Consider the following 19,433-nt stretch of genomic DNA (forward strand, 5'->3'; position numbering starts at 1 on the left):
GACGACTTCATACATTATAATATTATCAGTGCATAGTATAACTTATACTGTACAGAATGTTTCATCACATTTTTCCTCGTCGAAAACTTATTTTTTTCATTTAGTAATAGTTTTGAACTATAATTATGGACGATTATCATACTTTTAAAATATAAAAATAAAACAACTAAAATTGATACTTTTTTAATAAACATAGATTATCTTCAACTTGTTGAAATATTGAGCTAATATAATAATACGTACTGAAACATTTTAAAATATGAGTTAATAATAATTTCAATTAGGTATTCCAACAGTTACTTATATACATTTTTTGAGGTTTGATTGGGAGGCTACTACGCATAATATATTGAAATTGTTACTTGCGGTGAGCGACTGAGCGAGTATACCTATGTGGCTAAGTATGATGATTGTCGACAACAACAGTGAATCACTCTGTATATTAGACCATGCGTGTTCGGCTTACGCTGTTGCCGCTTTTAAGGCTGTTCAACAGGTTATAATAATAATAAAATAATAACACAACAGATAATTTAAGAGCGGATATATCTAATCGTGTAAGCAATAATAATAGTATATACGGAGCTATCTAATTGATCAGTTAAGTTGTTTTAGTAGTTTTTTGGGTTTTTAGTTAGTTTAAAGTATGAATTCATAACATGTAAAACACTAAATGTTTAGTAAAATACTTAGCTTTAGATGATAAAATTAAACTGTATAGTATATATGTATATATATTTAACACATTATGTGCAGTTATAGACTTATAGTTAAGCAATTTTAAAAACCTAAAAAAATATCATATACTTTTGTGAAGACAAGTGTTTTAGTTTAAACTATTTATATAAAAATAATTTTTTTTTTAACACATTAATTTAGTAAAACCATGCTATTAAAATTGGCCACTCCAAATATTCTATACACGTTATATTATTATGTATTCAAATTAAATAATTATAATATAATACATATATAAGCCAGGAAAAACAATAGGTATGAATGCTATATGATTAATCCAATGTATGCTATACTTATACTTATTAGTTATTAAGTTTGTAATGATTGTAAGTCTGTATATTACCTATCATAATTTTTAATTATATTTATGGTCTAGTAATTATAATCTACTGTATAGTTCTATACTCTTGAGTCTTGACTATGGATTTAATTATTATTGGTTAGAAAAGTATGTTAGCAACTCCATGACATACCTAAATAGGAACTTCCATAGTTACATGTCACATGCGTATGAAAATACATTTTAAAAATGAAATAAATATTAAATATTACCAGGAAAAAAAGTCCATAGGTATTAGGTATAAGTATAATTATAATTATAATTTTAAATTGTAATTATAATTTAAAGTAATAGTTATATACTTATATGTTGACTACTAAGTAATTCACTTATAAATTGAACTCGTTGAAGACTTGACAGTTTGATACTCATAATTTCTTCAAATTCAACGGTTTAATGATGATAGGTGAGTTTTTCTACTTTTATAAAAAACTAAATGCAACATTGATAATTTCTACTTGGACTAGGTCATAATCATAACCATTACATTTATTGAATAATTATGCTACTTAAAATATTGAAAAAAATATATCTTTGCGCTCAAATAATATGCATTTTATTTTGTTGAAAATTGCATTGTTTGATACATTTTAATGAAAGTAAAATGAAGAAAATATTTTTAAATTTGATTAAATAAAATATAATTAACATATTTATAATATGGTATAATGCTATATTATCTATAATAAATATTATTAATACTCCAATAAGATTAAAATAGAAGTACAATAGGTATATTAAATAAGGACTAGACATTTAGTCTATACATTTAATCTGTGCAAGACCATACCTAACCGGGGGGGGGGGGGGGTGAACTTCTCCAAAAAAAAAGTAGGTTTTTTTTGTGTTATATTATGAGGTTATTATAGGTATGCTATATTAACTTGCCTATACAATATTATAATACAATTAGAACAACATTTTTTAGCTTAATATCCTTCCCGAAATTAATTTCCAGTTACGTCCTTGAATCTGCGTGTAGTCATCTGGACATCTGGACATATAGCGATATAGGTACCTAAAGAATTTTCTGAAATCCTTTCCCAACGTTTTTTTTCGTCATACATTATTTTATAAGTAAACTTACATTATAAAATCTTTTTATAACCCCGAAAAATATTTTTTAGATATTGTCTTGTACCTAGTATCAACGACCTGTTATACTCTTATACTATAATAAGTCATGACATAAATAGTTAAGTATGTAGATTAAACCTATCTCATAGAAAATATTGTATTAAATAAAATTTGTACTGACCTCTGCTTATAATATAAAATGTATAATAAGTTTATTTTTTTTATCAAAAATAAAAGAAAACAATTTAATTAGGTACTAGCGGTACTGTAATTATTTATGTTATAGATTAAAGCAAAAAAAATTATTTTTCCTCATTAGATATAATATATTTCTAATGAAAATTATTAATTATATACCATTTATCACCAATAGGTAACAATATTTATTGCTACTCACATAAACATCTCCAAAACAATTTCTTTTATCACATAAATATACTTAATAGTTGCATCATTGTATATATATTTTATAATACAAGTCTAACTGATATTCACAAAAATAATAAATTGTACATTAATATTTATTTTTTGGCTACTGTTGAATTAAAACAACCTTTTTAAACAAAAAAAAATATTCCGTTAATACAAGTTTACCACCTGCATACATTTAATACACTCACCTGAAATTAAAATAAATCATATGATCAGTATGCGAATGTATGATAACTAGAGCCCGGATTTGTATGTTTTTGCATATTTTTTCCTTTTCACTTTTTATATGTTTGTTAATAATCTTCACGAATCACACTATTTGGAATTCACTGTTTCATTTTTATTTTATATATTTTTGCATATTTGACTGTTAATACATATTTCAATATTTGTCTATAAATGCACATTTGTTGCATTTTTCAATAAATGTGCTGTAGCGAAAAAAATTTGGCCGTTAGAACATGGAATTAGCGACACTGTTTAATCTTAATTTAAAATACGTATAATATGTAAAATATTTTATATACATTAGAAATAGTTGAGGTAATGCTATCGTATTAAAAGAAATTGTTCATCTGATGTAATCTAATCGTTATACCTTCATTATCGATGTAATACATTTAATTTTATAGTACCTATAGTTGTTGTATATAGTTCTAATAACTACCAAGGCCTAATTATTTTAAACTCTTTTAAATTTTCCTCAATAAATTTAGTTGTTTGTGAACGATCAATTGCGATATACAAGCATTTATTAACAGATAGACGGCATAGTTTTACCAAAGAAAAACTTGAGTATCATTTAATAACTAATTTTAAGAAAAATAAATAAAAGCACATTTTGAGTTGTATATTTTATTTTATTTTTAAACAGTAATATTTATATATTTATTTACACGTGTTCTTATTTATACATTTATATTTCATAATATTTTATTATCTTATATTTTTTTCATACCTACTTATTAGAACTTTGAATTTTTAAATATAAATTTTGTAAATATATTTTAAATTAATAAATTTTACTGTATATTTGTTGCATATTTTAATGATTTTTACTGCATATTATATGGTGAATTTTGATACTTTTTAGTGCTTATAAATCCGGACTCTAATGATAACATTTAAAGAATATATAAGAATTTTATAAGAATATATAATATGATTAATATGTACTTTAAGCAAACCAAATTTATTTTAATAACATATTTATTTATTCATTATTTATGTGTTTTATTTTTTAATTTTAATTATTATATAATAATAAGTTCCACGTTGAAAGCAAATTTCATTGTCATCATGATTCATGGTCACCCCAAAAACCGTTTGACGTAACCTGATGTGAGCTAGGAGTTATTATCGTATATGTATTTAGGTTTTGAATAGTCTGAACAGCTTGGACGTCGAGAACATATACTTACAAAAAAAATTAGGTGCCAAAGCATATAATCATATATGTATGTGGGGCAATCCTATATTTGACAAGCAGTGACAGGTCATGATTGGTGTTGCCGTCATGTATTGCACGCTCATGAATGATCACTGGTGTACTGTTATTATGAATCTCGGAGATATACGAGCACTAACTATATATAATATATAGCCACGGTAATATAAATCTAAATTTAAAAAATTGATTGAAATTGTTATAATGATAACAATATAACTTTTTCATTTGGTGTAAAATTTTTAGTGACCCCCATGTTTACGTACCACTGATGTAGACTGTAGTGAAAACTAAAAATAACAAGTTTATATAAACGTTTCCTTAAACTTTACTTTTAACTTCTTGTACCTAATAAAAATAAGCAAAAATGTAGATCAAATAAATGTTTAATAATGTGAAATTAGGAATTGGAATCTTGATAATAAAATAATAATTCCCAAAATAAATACAAATGAGTAGGTAGTAGTAAATGAACCATGAATTACTTTAATTTTTTTTTTTTTAATAAGTACTTTGCTTAATATACAACTATTTAAGAAAAAGTTTCAAAAACTCATAGTTGTTAACAATTTTATTTTGGTTATGAGTTTATTTGGAGCTTTTACTAACGTGACCAGAAAGTCTCGAATTAACAAATATTTTCAAGTTCGATAACAGTAACCACGTTTGATAATTTAGTTCGCATTTTTTTCACATTAAGTTCGAATTTCAAAACAAACCAAAAGTCAAGGGTTTAGTATAGTTTGATTCGAGATTAGAAAAGTTTATCTCATCACTATGGTTTTTACAGCAATTAAAATTGATTTTAAAAATGGGGCGAGACAAAACTTCAAATCAATTTTATTAATCGATCATTATCATAATATCATCTTTGATCATAACCACGAAGCAAGTGTAAATATTAATAGACAAATTATTGCTAATTCGTTAAAAAGAAAAGCAACAGACCAAGTTATAACACGACGACTTAAATTAATTCGGAATGAAGTGCAATCAAGTCGTGCGTTAGATTTGACATTAAACGATGCAAAATACAAACATCATGATTTCCTTAATCTCAAAATTGTATTACTTTATGTCTTTATGGTTTAATCGTCTATTCTCTTATTATTTTTAATATTATTTAATATTAGTTCTCATTTACTAAACCGTATAAAGAATAAAGATTAAAGGCCTTAAGTTCCACTGACTTGGCCGTATAGGGTCATGAGTTAAGTGCTCCACTGCTCCCCTTGATTCATGGATGATAAGCAGTGTAAAATTAGTACAATACTAGAAATATCACAATGTATTATGCATTTATACCCGTACAAAAATCGGCTAGTAACTAATTAATAAGTTTTCCTTAGGTAGTGTAAAATGTATAGAGCTTAATTGGTCTATCGACCCTAAAATGTATATAGAGAGCAATTGGCATATCGACCCTAAAATGTTTAGAGGGCAATAGTATATATGAAAAGGTAATTTTAAGCACAATTAGTAAATTCCCGGTCCTAAACCTCAATGAATTGATTGTAAAAAAAAAAAAAAAATTGGAAATAAAATATTTCACTACATTGGCTACCTGAAGAAATAATTTTAGATATGGCCAAATAGGTACTCAAGCTATGACGAAGAAGTGGAATTAAAAAATATTTATGAACAGAATTATTTCAATTGTGCAGTAGATATTAAACACAAAAATTACAAAGACTATTTAAAAAGCGAAAGCATTATGCTTAAAGACAATTTAACTTTTCTCAATACCTACCCGCATTATTGGTTTAAATTAATTTTTAAAGTTATTGTTTTAAATCTTAACTCGAGACATAGAATATTAAATATTAACTAAAATCTGATTGAAAAGTATTTATAAGAAAATCTGAAAATAATACACTTACTATTACTTCTTTAGAATAAAAAACGTACACCGTCGCGCTTTTTCTGGTGGACAAGCAAATAAATTGCCATTATGTAAAAACGCGGATGAGTAATGTCTGCATTTAAACATAATATTGATAATGTTTGAAATGAAAACACAATAAAGAAAAATATAACATACAAATGTTCGATATATAATAAAATAATAATAAACTCTATGGTTTAACGGCGTTTAAAACGTAGACATTTTCATTGACTAATTTGATTTTCAAGAGATTGTGCAAGCACCACTTTAAAATGGGAATTTTGTATTCTTAAAGCACACTAAATTTATGGTACGACTTTACGCAGTGGCGTAGATACGATTTTTTTCTGGGGGGGGGGAGTTTATATTATTTTTATGATACAAATTACGAGATATTAGTACTTTGTTTTTATTTTGTTCTAACCGTTATATAAAATATTTTGGTTTTAGGGGGGGGGGGGTGGAAACCCTTTACACCACCACCGTAAATACGCCACTGACTGTACGAATGTACCGTGTAAATTACAAGCATTGATCTATCATTGTTCGCGCCAATTTTTTTATTATACTATTACTATTATATGTTCATGGTTCACGTTCTACGTTTATCAGTCAATAAGTTAGTACAGTAATAATACCTATTATAGTCATTCTGCTCAGCGTAGCTCGTGACTCGTGAGACTCTCTTATGATTATGCGAGCAGTATATTATCAGGTAGGCAATCCATATGTGGTGGATTGCGGACCCCGCGAGATGTGTACGTTAGTTTATAATTTCTAACCCTTAAGTTTCAAAGTTATATCAATTTTTTTTTTAATACGGTGGATAAAATACAATAATGTGCCATCTTGTGGTTTTTATAATATATTGTTGCCAGTTGGTAAAACAATAAAACGTGGTATAACTTGTTATGTTAGTCTATTGCTGTGATTTTGAAATTTACGGTGGATATTGACTTATTTCGCTAATTCTTATTTATGTTGTTATGGTTTTGAAAAAAATTCAATAACAGGTCTATAACTATTATATTCAATTTTAACTAATAGCGACTTTACAATAAACAAAAATATAGTTTATTTTCTTGCTGGAAACTGGATAGTGACGTCATTGTTGTTGTTTTTTACATCCAGACTCCGTACTTTTCTGGTGAATTTTCCTAAAATTGTATTACATAAGAACCTTTTCCTGCGACCAATAGGAGCAAATCATCAGTGAAAAATGTTACAAAAACGGGGAAAATAAAAAATAATAATAATAATAATCAGTACTTTTAATTTTTTTTTTATTAAAATATTGTTATTATGGTTACAGAAAATGTAAAATATTATATTATTATACAATAATGTTGTATATTTTTTAAAAATATCCAATAATTTAGCATGTTATATTATAGTAAGGAAAAATTAAATTTTAAAATAAATAAGCACAGGTTTTTTATAGGTTTATGTCTTACTTACACATTATAATATTATCAAATAAATATATAATAACTTTTTCCGTGATATTTGGAAGGAAACATACGGTAAGTCTTACTGCTAACATAGTTCTCCTTTTCTTTCTAACTCTCTCTCTCTATATTTATATATTAATATTTAATATTCTTATGTTATAAAATATTATGTATAGATAATTACTGCTAAGTATACATTATTTGGCTGTACAATGTCAAATGTACTATTTTAAATCGTTATAGAAACATGTGAAGGCAATATATATAAATGTATGCAAAGAGAGAGACCTAACCTAACCCACGCTTTGTAAGAAATTTTGTAGAACAATGCTAACAATGCAGGGTTGCTATGTTTTTTTTTCGTTTTACGATCAATTTTGGGAATAATAGAGACTACACAGTTTAATGTTGTACATATATGTATATCATATAAAAAGGACTGTCCCTATTCAAAGACACGTCTTGGTGTTCAAGGTTAGCAGCTGCCTTCACATGTTTCTATAACGATTTCAAATTGTCAGTTTAAACTTGTACTGCCAAATTATTAATACCTAGCAGTAGTTGTCTGTACATACAATTTTATAGTAAAAGAATATTAAATATTAATAAGTATAATGTATACGTACGCATATATATGGATATATATAGGTGCGGACAGTGGCGGATTCAGGGGAGGAGCACGTGCCCCCTGTCAATTTTCTGTCGAATTTTTTTTTTATATTACTACGAGTATCATATAAATAAAAAATATAGTAAATAAGAATAATACTACCTACTTGTATAATCATAATTTACATTTAAACTGATAAAATGAGTTACAGACTTCAATTCGACCAATGAGGCAATAAAATATGAGAATCTATAAAAATATTTGTACTTATATAAGTTATATTAACGACTACATATATGTATAATAACTTATAACTTATTATGTATAAATTATTATTTTGGTATGTGATATTATGAATTCAATATTATATTAAATATATTACCAAATACCAATTTTGTTTAAAAATAAGAGTACCTATATATTATTAATTATGATTTAAGAACCATTATACAATTTATAAGTGCTCCATCCCCCCCTTATCAAAATATCCAATATCCACCCCTGTCTATGGCACGTAGTGGCGAGTTCTCAAAACTATTATTCTATTGTGCCAACCGCTTGCCTTTGGATAAGATTTAACAAAGCCACATTCGTTCATTGGTAACAATAACTGAATGGAAGGGAGAGCCGGACCTTACCACCCTACCTGTTGTCCGAAAATCAACTCTATTTCGAGTAAAACACGTGTACGAGGTAGACCCTAGCAGTTTCAATATTTTTATTTCACTTACTGACAGTTTTTCTTCTTTTAATATTTTTATTCATTTTTTTGTGCCTTATTTTTTGTGTTTAGTTTTTTTGTACTATCAAACACTATCATACACTATACACGGAACGGTAAGAATATGCTTTAATACAATATTATTTTATTTATACTTTTCAAATTATTAAAAACATATTCCTACATTTAATAGAGTAGTTAGTAGAATCGACGAGTTAAATTAAAAATTAACTTGATTATAAATCTAGCAGATTCTATAATATCAAATTTATAATTGTTTCATTTACTTTGCAATATTATTCAATTATTTTGCTTATTTATTTTAAATCATTTTATTATTATTTCTTAAATTGTTTTCCCTATTAATAATTGATTACAAATTTGGTGTTCTTCTCATGTTTAGTTTTTTGTTGATGAGAATTTTTACAAGAATTATTACCACTAAGTAAAATTTATAATACTGTATTTTATAGTATTAAATACATTTTTAATAGACATTTATAGACAATTATATTATATTAATAAGAAAATTAATAAATTAAGGTCATAAAGGTATGCAATATTTTAACAGAAACGCTTTGGGTTTCCATTACCTGAGTCGTATCTAGTATTATAGTTGGTATGGCCGGGTGCGATAAGGAGGGATAACCACTTTTTACGCAGCAGTTTGAAATGCTCTCTGGGTATCGTTTGCGGGTCACTATCGAGACAAAATCTATCTAATGTTTTGTCATGGCTATTGTTAATTTTGATATTTTTTGTAAAACGGTTGCTCCAGCGATACACGACTACGGATGGTTCTTCAGGACGACCATTTTAGTAAAACAATTGCGAACGATTATTGTTTATCAATGGACACCCAAAAATTCCACACGTTGACAATTTCACAAATAATACTTTGATAATGTGGAATTCTGACCGTATTACATTTAAGTATACAGTTATTACAGAACGAAAAAAATATAAATTTAAATGTTTGTATTGAGGATTTGGTTTTTGAATTTCAATTTTCAATTTTTTTACGTACTTTTTTATTTGTATTATTATTAATACTATACTACTTTATTATTATAATTACGTGTCTGTATATCTTAAACTGGATTCCGTTGATGGTCACAAAGTCACAAGACATATTCGAACGATAAACCGATCATAAAATTGATAATCGTCGGGTTCTGTAGAATGCAGACTGCGTCGCACAATACTTGACAACGCTTCACTAAATTTCGACAGGAGTCGTGACATTTTTTGTGTGCAAAATAATTCCTTTTGTTATACAGTGATCGTTCGCGATCGTGTTTCATCTAGTTGCGCATCGTTTTTTATTTACCTTTTTAAGTGAACTAAAAATACAGATTGCAAATTTAGTGGTCGAGAGCGTTAGCGTCAGAGTGTCACTGTTTCAAGCATCTAAGTAGATGTTGTAAAATAATTTGGGAATAGATTCTAAATATGTATATAATAATAATTTTCATATTAGGATGTTATATGTTTTTCTCCGGTGGCTTAATAAACATGTATCAATACATTGTATTGAAGTTATGGTTATGTAGGTACAGATATTATACATCGAGTAATAATAATAATTTAGTGCATTATATTATGGTATATTATTGTTATCCGCATTCGACAACGTCGTCATTTCCAGTAAAAAATAAAATAAATACTAACGCGTACCTGGTAGTATAATAGCGGTAAGTATCCTAGCCGAGGGAGTCCGGGGTTCGAATCCCCGCCGGGGAGACGCCAATAGATGCGTACCTATAGTGGGATAATGTCGGTGAGTGGACGTGGTTTCCACGGTTAAGGAAGAAGGAAAAAAAATATTTTCCCAATAACCGCGGCCGATTTTATTCTCTTAATGAAAACAAAAATAATCCGATATTAAAACGACGACTGCAATAGGTACACATAATCACAGTCATGCACGCGTCATATGGTGATAATAATTGTTGCAGGACGTGTTACGACGAAGACGAAGACGACGACGATGGACGCCGCCAGGAAGAACGACGGAGAAAAGGCCCCACGTCTTCAGTGCGACTTGTGCGATAAGTCGTTTGCGAGTGAGCATGGTCTGTTGAAACACGTTCTGGGCCACACGGGCCACAAACCGCTTTACATCTGCCAGACGTGTGGAAATTCGTTTACCTCGAACACCTCGTTGATGGCGCACCAGCGGACGCATCCGGTCGAAAAACCGCACCGGTGCGTCGCGTGCGGCAAATCGTTCGCCACCAAGAGCGAGCTGAAGATTCACGGCTGGCGGCAGCCGAACGACACGCCGTACAATTGCGGTACGTGCGGCGATTCGTTCGTGTCCAAGACGACGATGTCGGACCACCTGGCGACGCACGCTTTGAAGCCGTACACGTGCTCGGAGTGCGACTCGACGTTTGCATCGAGGTACTCGACGAAGGTGCACATGCGGCGGCACACGGGCGAGCGGCCGTACCCGTGCGGCATTTGCGACAAGTCGTTCAGGCAGCCGATCGCCCGGATCAGGCACTGGCGCACGCACACGGGCGAGCGGCCTTTCTCGTGCGACCTGTGTCCCAGGGCGTTCGCGACCGAGTCGACGCTGTCCAATCACCGGCGGACGCACACGGGCGAGCGGTCGTACTCGTGCGAATTGTGCGACAAGTCGTTCGCCGTCCAGAGCACGCTGTATAACCACTATTGGACGCACAAACGGAACACGTGCTACAAGTGCGGATTGACGTTCTGTGACTATAGGAAACTGGAGGAGCACCGGTTGTCGGCGCACCCAAGGGCTGTTGTAGCTGCAGATGCGGGTGACGACGATAGCGAGCGACGTACGGCGACCTCGACGACGACGACGACGACGACGACGACGACGACGACGACGACGACGACGACGACGACGACGACGACGACGACGACGACGACGACGTAATTATAGCAACGATAATTAATTATAGATATTAATTGAATGTTGATATTATTATAAATAAAAATAATATGACTTGTCGCAAAAATGTATTTAATTAAATTTGTTTTTCCTTTTCTCGTTGATTTTTCGTGTCACCCCCAAGATGGGTCCATGTCACCGTTGGTGACATGTCATCTTGGTTGAGAACTTCTGATTTAATACTTTAATTATTGGTTAGAAAAGTATGTTAGTAACTCCGTGACATACCTAAATAGGAACTTACGTGGTTACATGTCACGTCAAAAGTAGGTATGGAACTACCTATAGTTTACCTATAGTTTATAGTCATAAAAATGAAATATATATTAAATATTACCGAAGAAATATATGTCCTATATCATAATATTATAATTTAAATTTTAAAGTAATAGTCATATACTTATACGTTGCCTTTTAAGTAATTCACAAAAATTATACTTATAAATTGAACTCGTTTAAGATTTGACAGTTTGATACTCTGAATTTCTCCAAATTCGTTGTTTAATGATGATAGGTAAGTTTTTCTACTTTTATAACGCAACTGCATTATTAATACCTACTGATAATTTCTATTTGGACTAGGTCATAACCATAACCATGACACTTATTGAATCATAATGCTACTTAAAATATTAAAAAAAAATATATTTTTGCGCTCAAATAATTTGATTTTTTGCATCTTTTTTTGTTAAAAATTAAATTGTTTGATACATTTAAAAAAAAATAAAATGAAGCTAATATTTTTAAATTTAATCAAATAAAATATAATTAACTTATCTATATGCTATAATACTATATTATTAATACTCCAATAAGATTAAAATAGAAATACAATATATTAAATAAGAACTAAACATTTAGTCTATACATTTAATCTGTACAAGAACATACCTAACCGATGGGGGAAGGGTGAACTCCTCCTCAAAAAGGTTAGTTTTTTTTGTGTTATATTATGTGGTTATTATAGGTATGCTATATTAACTTGCCTATACAATATTATAATTAAATTAGAACAAAATTGTTTAGCTTAAAATCCCTCCCGAAATTAATTTCCAGTTACGTCCTTGAATCTGCGTGTAGTCATCTGGGCATATACCTAAAGAGTTATCTGAAATCCTTTCCCAACGTTTTTTTTCGTCATACATTATTTTATAAATAAACTTACATTATAAAATCTTTTTGTGACCCCGAGAAATATTTTTTAGATATTGTCTTGTATCTAGTATCAACGACCTGTTACACTCTTATACTATAATAAGACATGACATAAATAGTTAAGTATGTAGATTAAACATACGTCATAGAAAATATTGTATTAAATAAAATTTTTACTGACCTATGCTTATAATATAAAACGTATAATAAGTTTTTTTTTATTAAAAATAAACAAAAACAATTTAATTAGCTACTAGCGGTACTGCAATTATTTATGTTGTAGATTATAGCAAAAATAAATTATTCTTCCTCGTTAGGTATAATATATTTCCAATAAATATCATTAATTATATACCCTTTATCACCAACAGGCCTCAATATTTATTGCTACTCATATTGCTACTTATTACTACTCAAAAAACTATATATTACTACATTTAACATAAATAAATAAAATACAATAATAAATTTAAATATGAAGTATAAAATATATAATATTTATTTCATAATTAATGTTTTGTTGTAGATAATCTTACTTTTAATTGTATAATAGGTCAATTCACTCTAACATCAAAACCAACAGCACATTTTTAAAACTGGTGAATAAAAATTTGCTATGTCGTACGTGTATAAGACGGAGATAACACAGCGGGTACAACGTCCTCTTAACGAAGACAACGTTGATGTGCTTTGTGGGTTTCGTTTAATGTTGTTTTCTTATATCCAAACCCTATCTCCCATACCCAAGCTCGTTTTTGATGCCGATATTATTTTATTATTGTAATTTATTGCGATTATGTGAGCAGAGTTTGTCGTTACTTCTTCTAAACAATCGGTCGACGTATACAATATTAATAAATATAATATAATATAATTCTTAGTCTTAATTACTTTCAAGGATTGCAACCCGGTTCTTCAGTTTTTCTATCTTTCTTTTATATTTATCCTCGATATTTCCTAAACGATCTTCAGACAAAAAAAGTTATGTTTAATTTTATTTTTGGTAAGTATATTATTATTATTACTTGTTATAAACATAATTTGAGCGTTTAGGTTACTCAATCGTTGCACCTGAGAATTGTTGCTCTCGTTATTTTTTTGAAATAGTTCCAAAATATTATTAGGCACATTTTTATTAATGCATGGAAGTTCACTTCCGGTTTCAGCATCAAAAAACTCATCATCCGTTTTATCCTAACAATAGAAATAGGTAATATTACTTCTCAGTTTGTATTAGACAATGTATATTTATACATTATATACTATATTGTTATTAAACATTATATTTCCTTTTAATATTCTTGCTTACCTATCTTATTTTAAAAGTCCGGTGCTTTTATTTCTTAATAGATAAAAACATTACTATTGAAGATATTGAATATTGGAGAATATTATGTAAAATAATAACAATCGATTAACAACATTTGTTTGAAGTTTTGTCTTGACCCATTTTTAAAATCAATTTTGATTGACAAAAAAATAATAGTGACGAGATGAACTTTTCTAATTTCGAACCGAATTAAATTCTTGACTTTTGGCTCGGTTCGAAATTCGAACTTGATGTGAAAAAAATGTGAACTAAATTATCAAACGCAGTTACTGTTATCGAACTTAAAAATATTTGTCTATTCGAGACTTTCTGGTCACGATAATAAAAACTCCAAATAAACTCACAACAAAAATAAATATCACTAATAACTATGAGTTTTTGAAACTTTTTCTTAAAGTTATATATTACGCAAATTAGGTACTTATAAAAAAAAAAAAGTAGGTCAGCGCATTTTGGTGGTGGATGTTTGTCCATCGGTCCTTAGACAGGATAGTGTAATTTTACTGTAGGTATTCGATTTGAATCCAATATGATTGCATTCGATAAAAAACGATTCTGAGAGGACGAGGGGATATTTTTTATTTAATTTTATTCGTTTCTATAGTGATAAATAAAGCCGTAATTATTTTATATTACCTACATAATCGTGTAGTTGTACATTTCTTTTTCTTTAACCGCTTTTATTTCGAGTATCATTTCGAAAATTGAAAAATTACCTTTTTAAAGTACCAGCTCAAGAACATTACCTTTCAGAAAATATGCTACACCAATTGTAATTTTGAGCAAGTTTAGGGGGAGAAAAAGTGTTTACAGAATAAAAAAGAAATAAACATCATTGTAAAACCAATACATTTTTCGTCCTGCTCAGAATCTAAAAAAAAAAATAACTAAAATAATAATTAAATAATATAGATTTAAATGATTGAATCCCAAATATATACCCATTCTATTTATTGCACATTTCAATGGCCTAAGCCTATTTAGGTAAGTCAGGCTATTAGGCCGCCCTATACCTACACGGCGTTTCCTGCTTCGTTTCGTACGCCGCATAATCCGCGGCGTTTTTCTTCTAATTCAAAAGTCATTGTTTCTTATTGAAGTAGTTATACATGACGGAAGTAACATACCGTGTTTTAATCCAAGGCGGAAAATGCCGGTCGGCTTGCGTTTTAGCGGGCGAACGCCGAAGTAATAAAAACGCGGCGTATTAAGTCAGTCGTGTATAGCTACTCTGATAAAAGCCAACACATTTTCAATTCGACGGAAGACGCTATATTTTATTAATTCTACACTCGCCGTGGAATATGAACGTACCTGGTTGGCGGACCAAAACAGGTTCAACGCGCGCAGGTCGTTGATAATATATATTATATTGTATACATGGGTATGGTCGAATTGCACTTATTTTAGTCGAATTGCACTTGGGTTTAAAAAAGATAATGGTCGAACTGCACTTGGGTAAAAATCAGATAGTAGTAGAACTGTACTTGGGTTCAAAAAAAGTATTTCAACAAAATGATCATACATTTGAAGGTATTAAACATTTAGTAAACATTCATTTTCCTTTCCACTTACAGACTTAGGAGTTAAGACTGACAATGTTTTTAATCATTGGCGTAGATGAGTAGTTAAAAAACTGGGTTTTTGCTATACACATTCGACTCGTAACGAGTTTCCACATTTTTTATATTTTAACTCTTTTTTTGAACGAGTGCAGTTCGACTACTACTAAAATTTTATAACTCCAAGCATTAAATATAAATAAAAATTCCCAAAAATGCTTTAAAAACCAAAAAAGTTGAAAAAATTCAAAATAAAAGTTTCATTTTTAAATTCTTTGATTTATGAATCGAATTTTATACTTAGAAAGCATTGGCCTATGCTACCCACTAAAAATCGTATTTTGCGGAACGCAATTAGTATAGTGGTATAGTCGTATAGAAAACCCGGAACATAATTAGTATGTCTCAAATCGCAATTTTTGTATCGGGAACGCAATTCGTATGCAGCCCCAAATGCAATTCGACCATTTCTTTGTAGACAGTGGCGCCGAGTACAGGGGGCTCGGGGGCTGCAGCCCCCCATGAGTTTGCTATAGTGGAGCTCTAAAACGAAATTATCAATGTAAAACTTCAGTACAAGTGTAGTGAGCCCCCCATGATATTTTCAAAACTTGGCGCTTATGTTTGTAGGTAACTTATTACCTAACTAATAAGTGCAATTCGACTATCCCGGGTCGGCCAACTACGACAGGTCGTGGTGGGGAACTGGTCCGTCGCCAGCGGTACGAGGCACGTCTTTATTCTGAGCCGAGTATATTATATTATATTTTGCAGTTTACCTCTAAATCCTCCATTTTTTGCATTTTTCCGTCGTTAAATAAATTGCAGATTGTTGTTATAAAATTCAAGATATCATTATAATGTCTAACTATAATCGTCATTAAAACCATTATAAAGTCGATTGTAAAAAGGATTATTAATTCCTTTGATGAAGACATTTTGAAATATTATAAATTATAACATACTATGTTCGACAATTTAAAATAATAGATTTTAATAATATCTGTTATAAATAGAGCCATAGTGATAAATGTACGTATGTATAAAATATTAGTGTTATACGAGTATGCTTAATATTAAGCCAGATTAAATACAACAAAAAATTATTATTTTTTAATTTATTAAGTATTAAGTTTACATAAGTCATATATTTTTTAAAACAGCACAAAACATTATACTTTTGAAAATCTGTATTATGTATATTGTATATGTATAAATTCTGTATATATTTGATAAATAGGTACTTTTTACCATTTAGATGTAAAAATATCTTGCAGAATGAATAGGTACAAAATGTGTTATTTCATAAGAACTACTGTATTTTTATTAATAAACTAGCTTACCCCGTGCAAAGTGCCCATTAAAAATGCCAATTCTATAATATGATTTAAACATTGATTAATTTGTTATACTCGTATTTAATATTTGGTTGAACGGTGTTCAAAACTTAAACATTTTCATTGAACGTTTAGAATTTCGAAAAACTTTTATAAGCACCATTTTAAAAAGCGAATTTTATAAAATGCTTTCTTATTTTACACAAAATTTGTGGTACGAGTGTACCACATATAAATTGCCTTCCTCGATATATCTAGGTTCAGGCTTTACGTTTATCAGTCAGTGAGTTAGTCAGGTAATATTTTAGCACCAGAAGTTTTCAACGTTGTTGAGTCTACGGCTCCTTTTGATTTTGAAATAAAATATACGACTCAAAATACGATAAATTATAACATAATACTATATTATAATATTACAATTTTATTATTAGTTTCTACTACCAACGCGGCTCTCTTGAAAATAATCGACAAAGCCCCTGCAGGGGAGCCTTGATTGAAAATCACTATTAAGCTTGACGTTGCCTGAGAGATCTCTTATGATTATGCGAGCAACATATTATCAGGTAGGCAATCTACCGCAAGTGGATTGCGGACCCCGCGAGATGTGTACGTAACTTTATCATTTCTAACCCTTAAGTTTCAAAGTTATATTATATTTTGTTATTACTATGGTGGATAATATACGATAAAATACTATCTTGTGGTTTTTGTAGGTATAGGTAATTGTTGGAATAACAACTCGACTGATTTTATTTTTATTATTTTTAAACTTATTTTTATCGATTTCAACCCTTTAAAATCAAAATTTATTTTGTATATATATTATATTGCTGTAAATAATTAATTTTTCTGTTAGAAATACCATATGAAGAATTATTTTTCAAAAATACTACATTTGCTTAATATTTGTGATTTAAAAAACCTAAATTTATCAATAAAAATGGAAAAAACCTACTATTATTTAATATAATACAATTATATATTATAATATATTATGATTATATATATATATATATATATATAATTATGGGCCGTATATTGCAGACTTCACTATATCTATCATAATGACTAAGAGCGAGTAACAAAGTCAATATTTAACAATTAACCAAATCAACAAAATTATAGACTTATAAAAATCTACTACCTAATTTAAGTTAGTTATGTTTGTTTTGTTTTAGTTTATTTTAATTTCAAAATATATTTTTTATTTTTATTTTTTTTTTATATTTTCAAAATATTTTTTAATTTTTTTTTTTCAAAATTTTCAAAATTTTTTTTTTTTTTTTTTTTCAAAATACAATAAATTATTTTTAAAATATATTTTTTATTTTTTTTTTTCAAACTATATTATTTTCAAAATATATTTTTATTTTTCAAAATATAATAAATTATTTTCAAAATATATTTTTTATTTTTTTTTTGTTTCAAAATATAGTAAATTATTTTCAAAATTTAATTTAAATTTTTTATTTTTTATTTTTACTTATTAACTCATTTTTGAAATATATTTTTCCAAAAAACTTCTTTTTGAAATATTATTTTTCGAAAAAACATTATTTTGAAACATTATTTTTCCAAAAAACTCATTTTTAAATATTATTTTTCGAAAAACTCATTTTTGAAATATATTTTTCGAAAAAAGTTAATTTTGAAATATTTTTTTTCTAAAAAAGTTAATTTTGAAATATTTTTTTTCGAAAAACTTCTTTTTGAAATATTATTTTTCGAAAAAAGTTAATTTTGAAATATTATTTTTCGAAAAACTCATTTTTGAAATATTATTTTTCGAAAAAACATTATTTTGAAACATTATTTTTCGAAAAAACATAATTTTTAAATATTATTTTTCGAAAAAACTTCTTTTTGAAATAATATTTTTCGAAAAAGCTCATTTTTGAAATATATTTTTCCAAAAAACTCATTTTTAAATATTATTCTTCGAAAAAGCTCATTTTTGAAATATATTTTTCCAAAAAACTCATTTTTAAATATTATTCTTCGGAAAAGCTCATTTTTGAAATATTATTTTTCGAAAAAACATTATTTTGAAACATTATTTTTCGAAAAAAAATAATTTTTAAATATTATTTTTCGAAAAACTTCTTTTTGAAATATTATTTTTCGAAAAAAGTTAATTTTGAATTATTATTTTTCGAAAAAACATTATTTTGAAATATTATTTTTCGAAAAAACATTATTTTGAAACATTATTTTTCCAAAAAACCCATTTTTTAATATTATTTTTCCAAAAAACTTCTTTTTGAAATATTATTTTTCGAAAAAAGTTAATTTTGAAATATTATTTTTCGAAAAACTTCTTTTTTAAATATTATTTTTCCAAAAAACTTCTTTTTGAAATATTATTTTTCGAAAAAGCTCATTTTTGAAATATATTTTTCCAAAAAACATTATTTTG

The 19,433-nt window shown here is 28.3% G+C and overlaps 2 protein-coding genes across 3 annotated transcripts; one reads left to right on the forward strand and one right to left on the reverse strand.

Annotated features, from left to right (window-relative positions):
• Positions 1–7,277: 7,277 nt before the first annotated feature.
• On the forward strand, positions 7,278–11,846 carry LOC126555846 (gastrula zinc finger protein XlCGF17.1-like). Of its 2 annotated transcripts, none has more exons than XM_050210750.1 (2): positions 7,278–7,442; positions 10,660–11,845. In XM_050210750.1, the coding sequence occupies exon 2, from the start codon at positions 10,692–10,694 to the stop codon at positions 11,616–11,618; it is 927 nt and encodes a 308-aa protein (XP_050066707.1). In that variant the 5' UTR covers positions 7,278–7,442; positions 10,660–10,691; the 3' UTR covers positions 11,619–11,845. The 2 variants fall into 2 exon arrangements, with proteins under 2 accessions (XP_050066707.1, XP_050066708.1); XM_050210751.1 differs by lacking the exon at positions 7,278–7,442 and adding an exon at positions 8,671–8,817 and having other exon boundaries at positions 10,660–11,846.
• Positions 11,847–13,256: 1,410 nt separating this feature from the next.
• LOC126548918 (uncharacterized) lies at positions 13,257–16,685 on the reverse strand. The gene is made up of 4 exons (XM_050197004.1): positions 16,460–16,685; positions 13,814–13,982; positions 13,680–13,754; positions 13,257–13,612 (listed from the first exon to the last, which is right to left on the reverse strand). Exons 1-4 carry the CDS (start codon positions 16,616–16,618, stop codon positions 13,506–13,508), a joined length of 510 nt encoding a protein of 169 aa, XP_050052961.1. The 5' UTR covers positions 16,619–16,685; the 3' UTR covers positions 13,257–13,505.
• Between the last annotated feature and the right edge of the window lie 2,748 nt (positions 16,686–19,433).

The sequence above is a fragment of the Aphis gossypii genome, chromosome 1, assembly GCF_020184175.1.
Source record: "Aphis gossypii isolate Hap1 chromosome 1, ASM2018417v2, whole genome shotgun sequence".
NCBI classification, from domain to species: domain Eukaryota; kingdom Metazoa; phylum Arthropoda; class Insecta; order Hemiptera; family Aphididae; genus Aphis; species Aphis gossypii.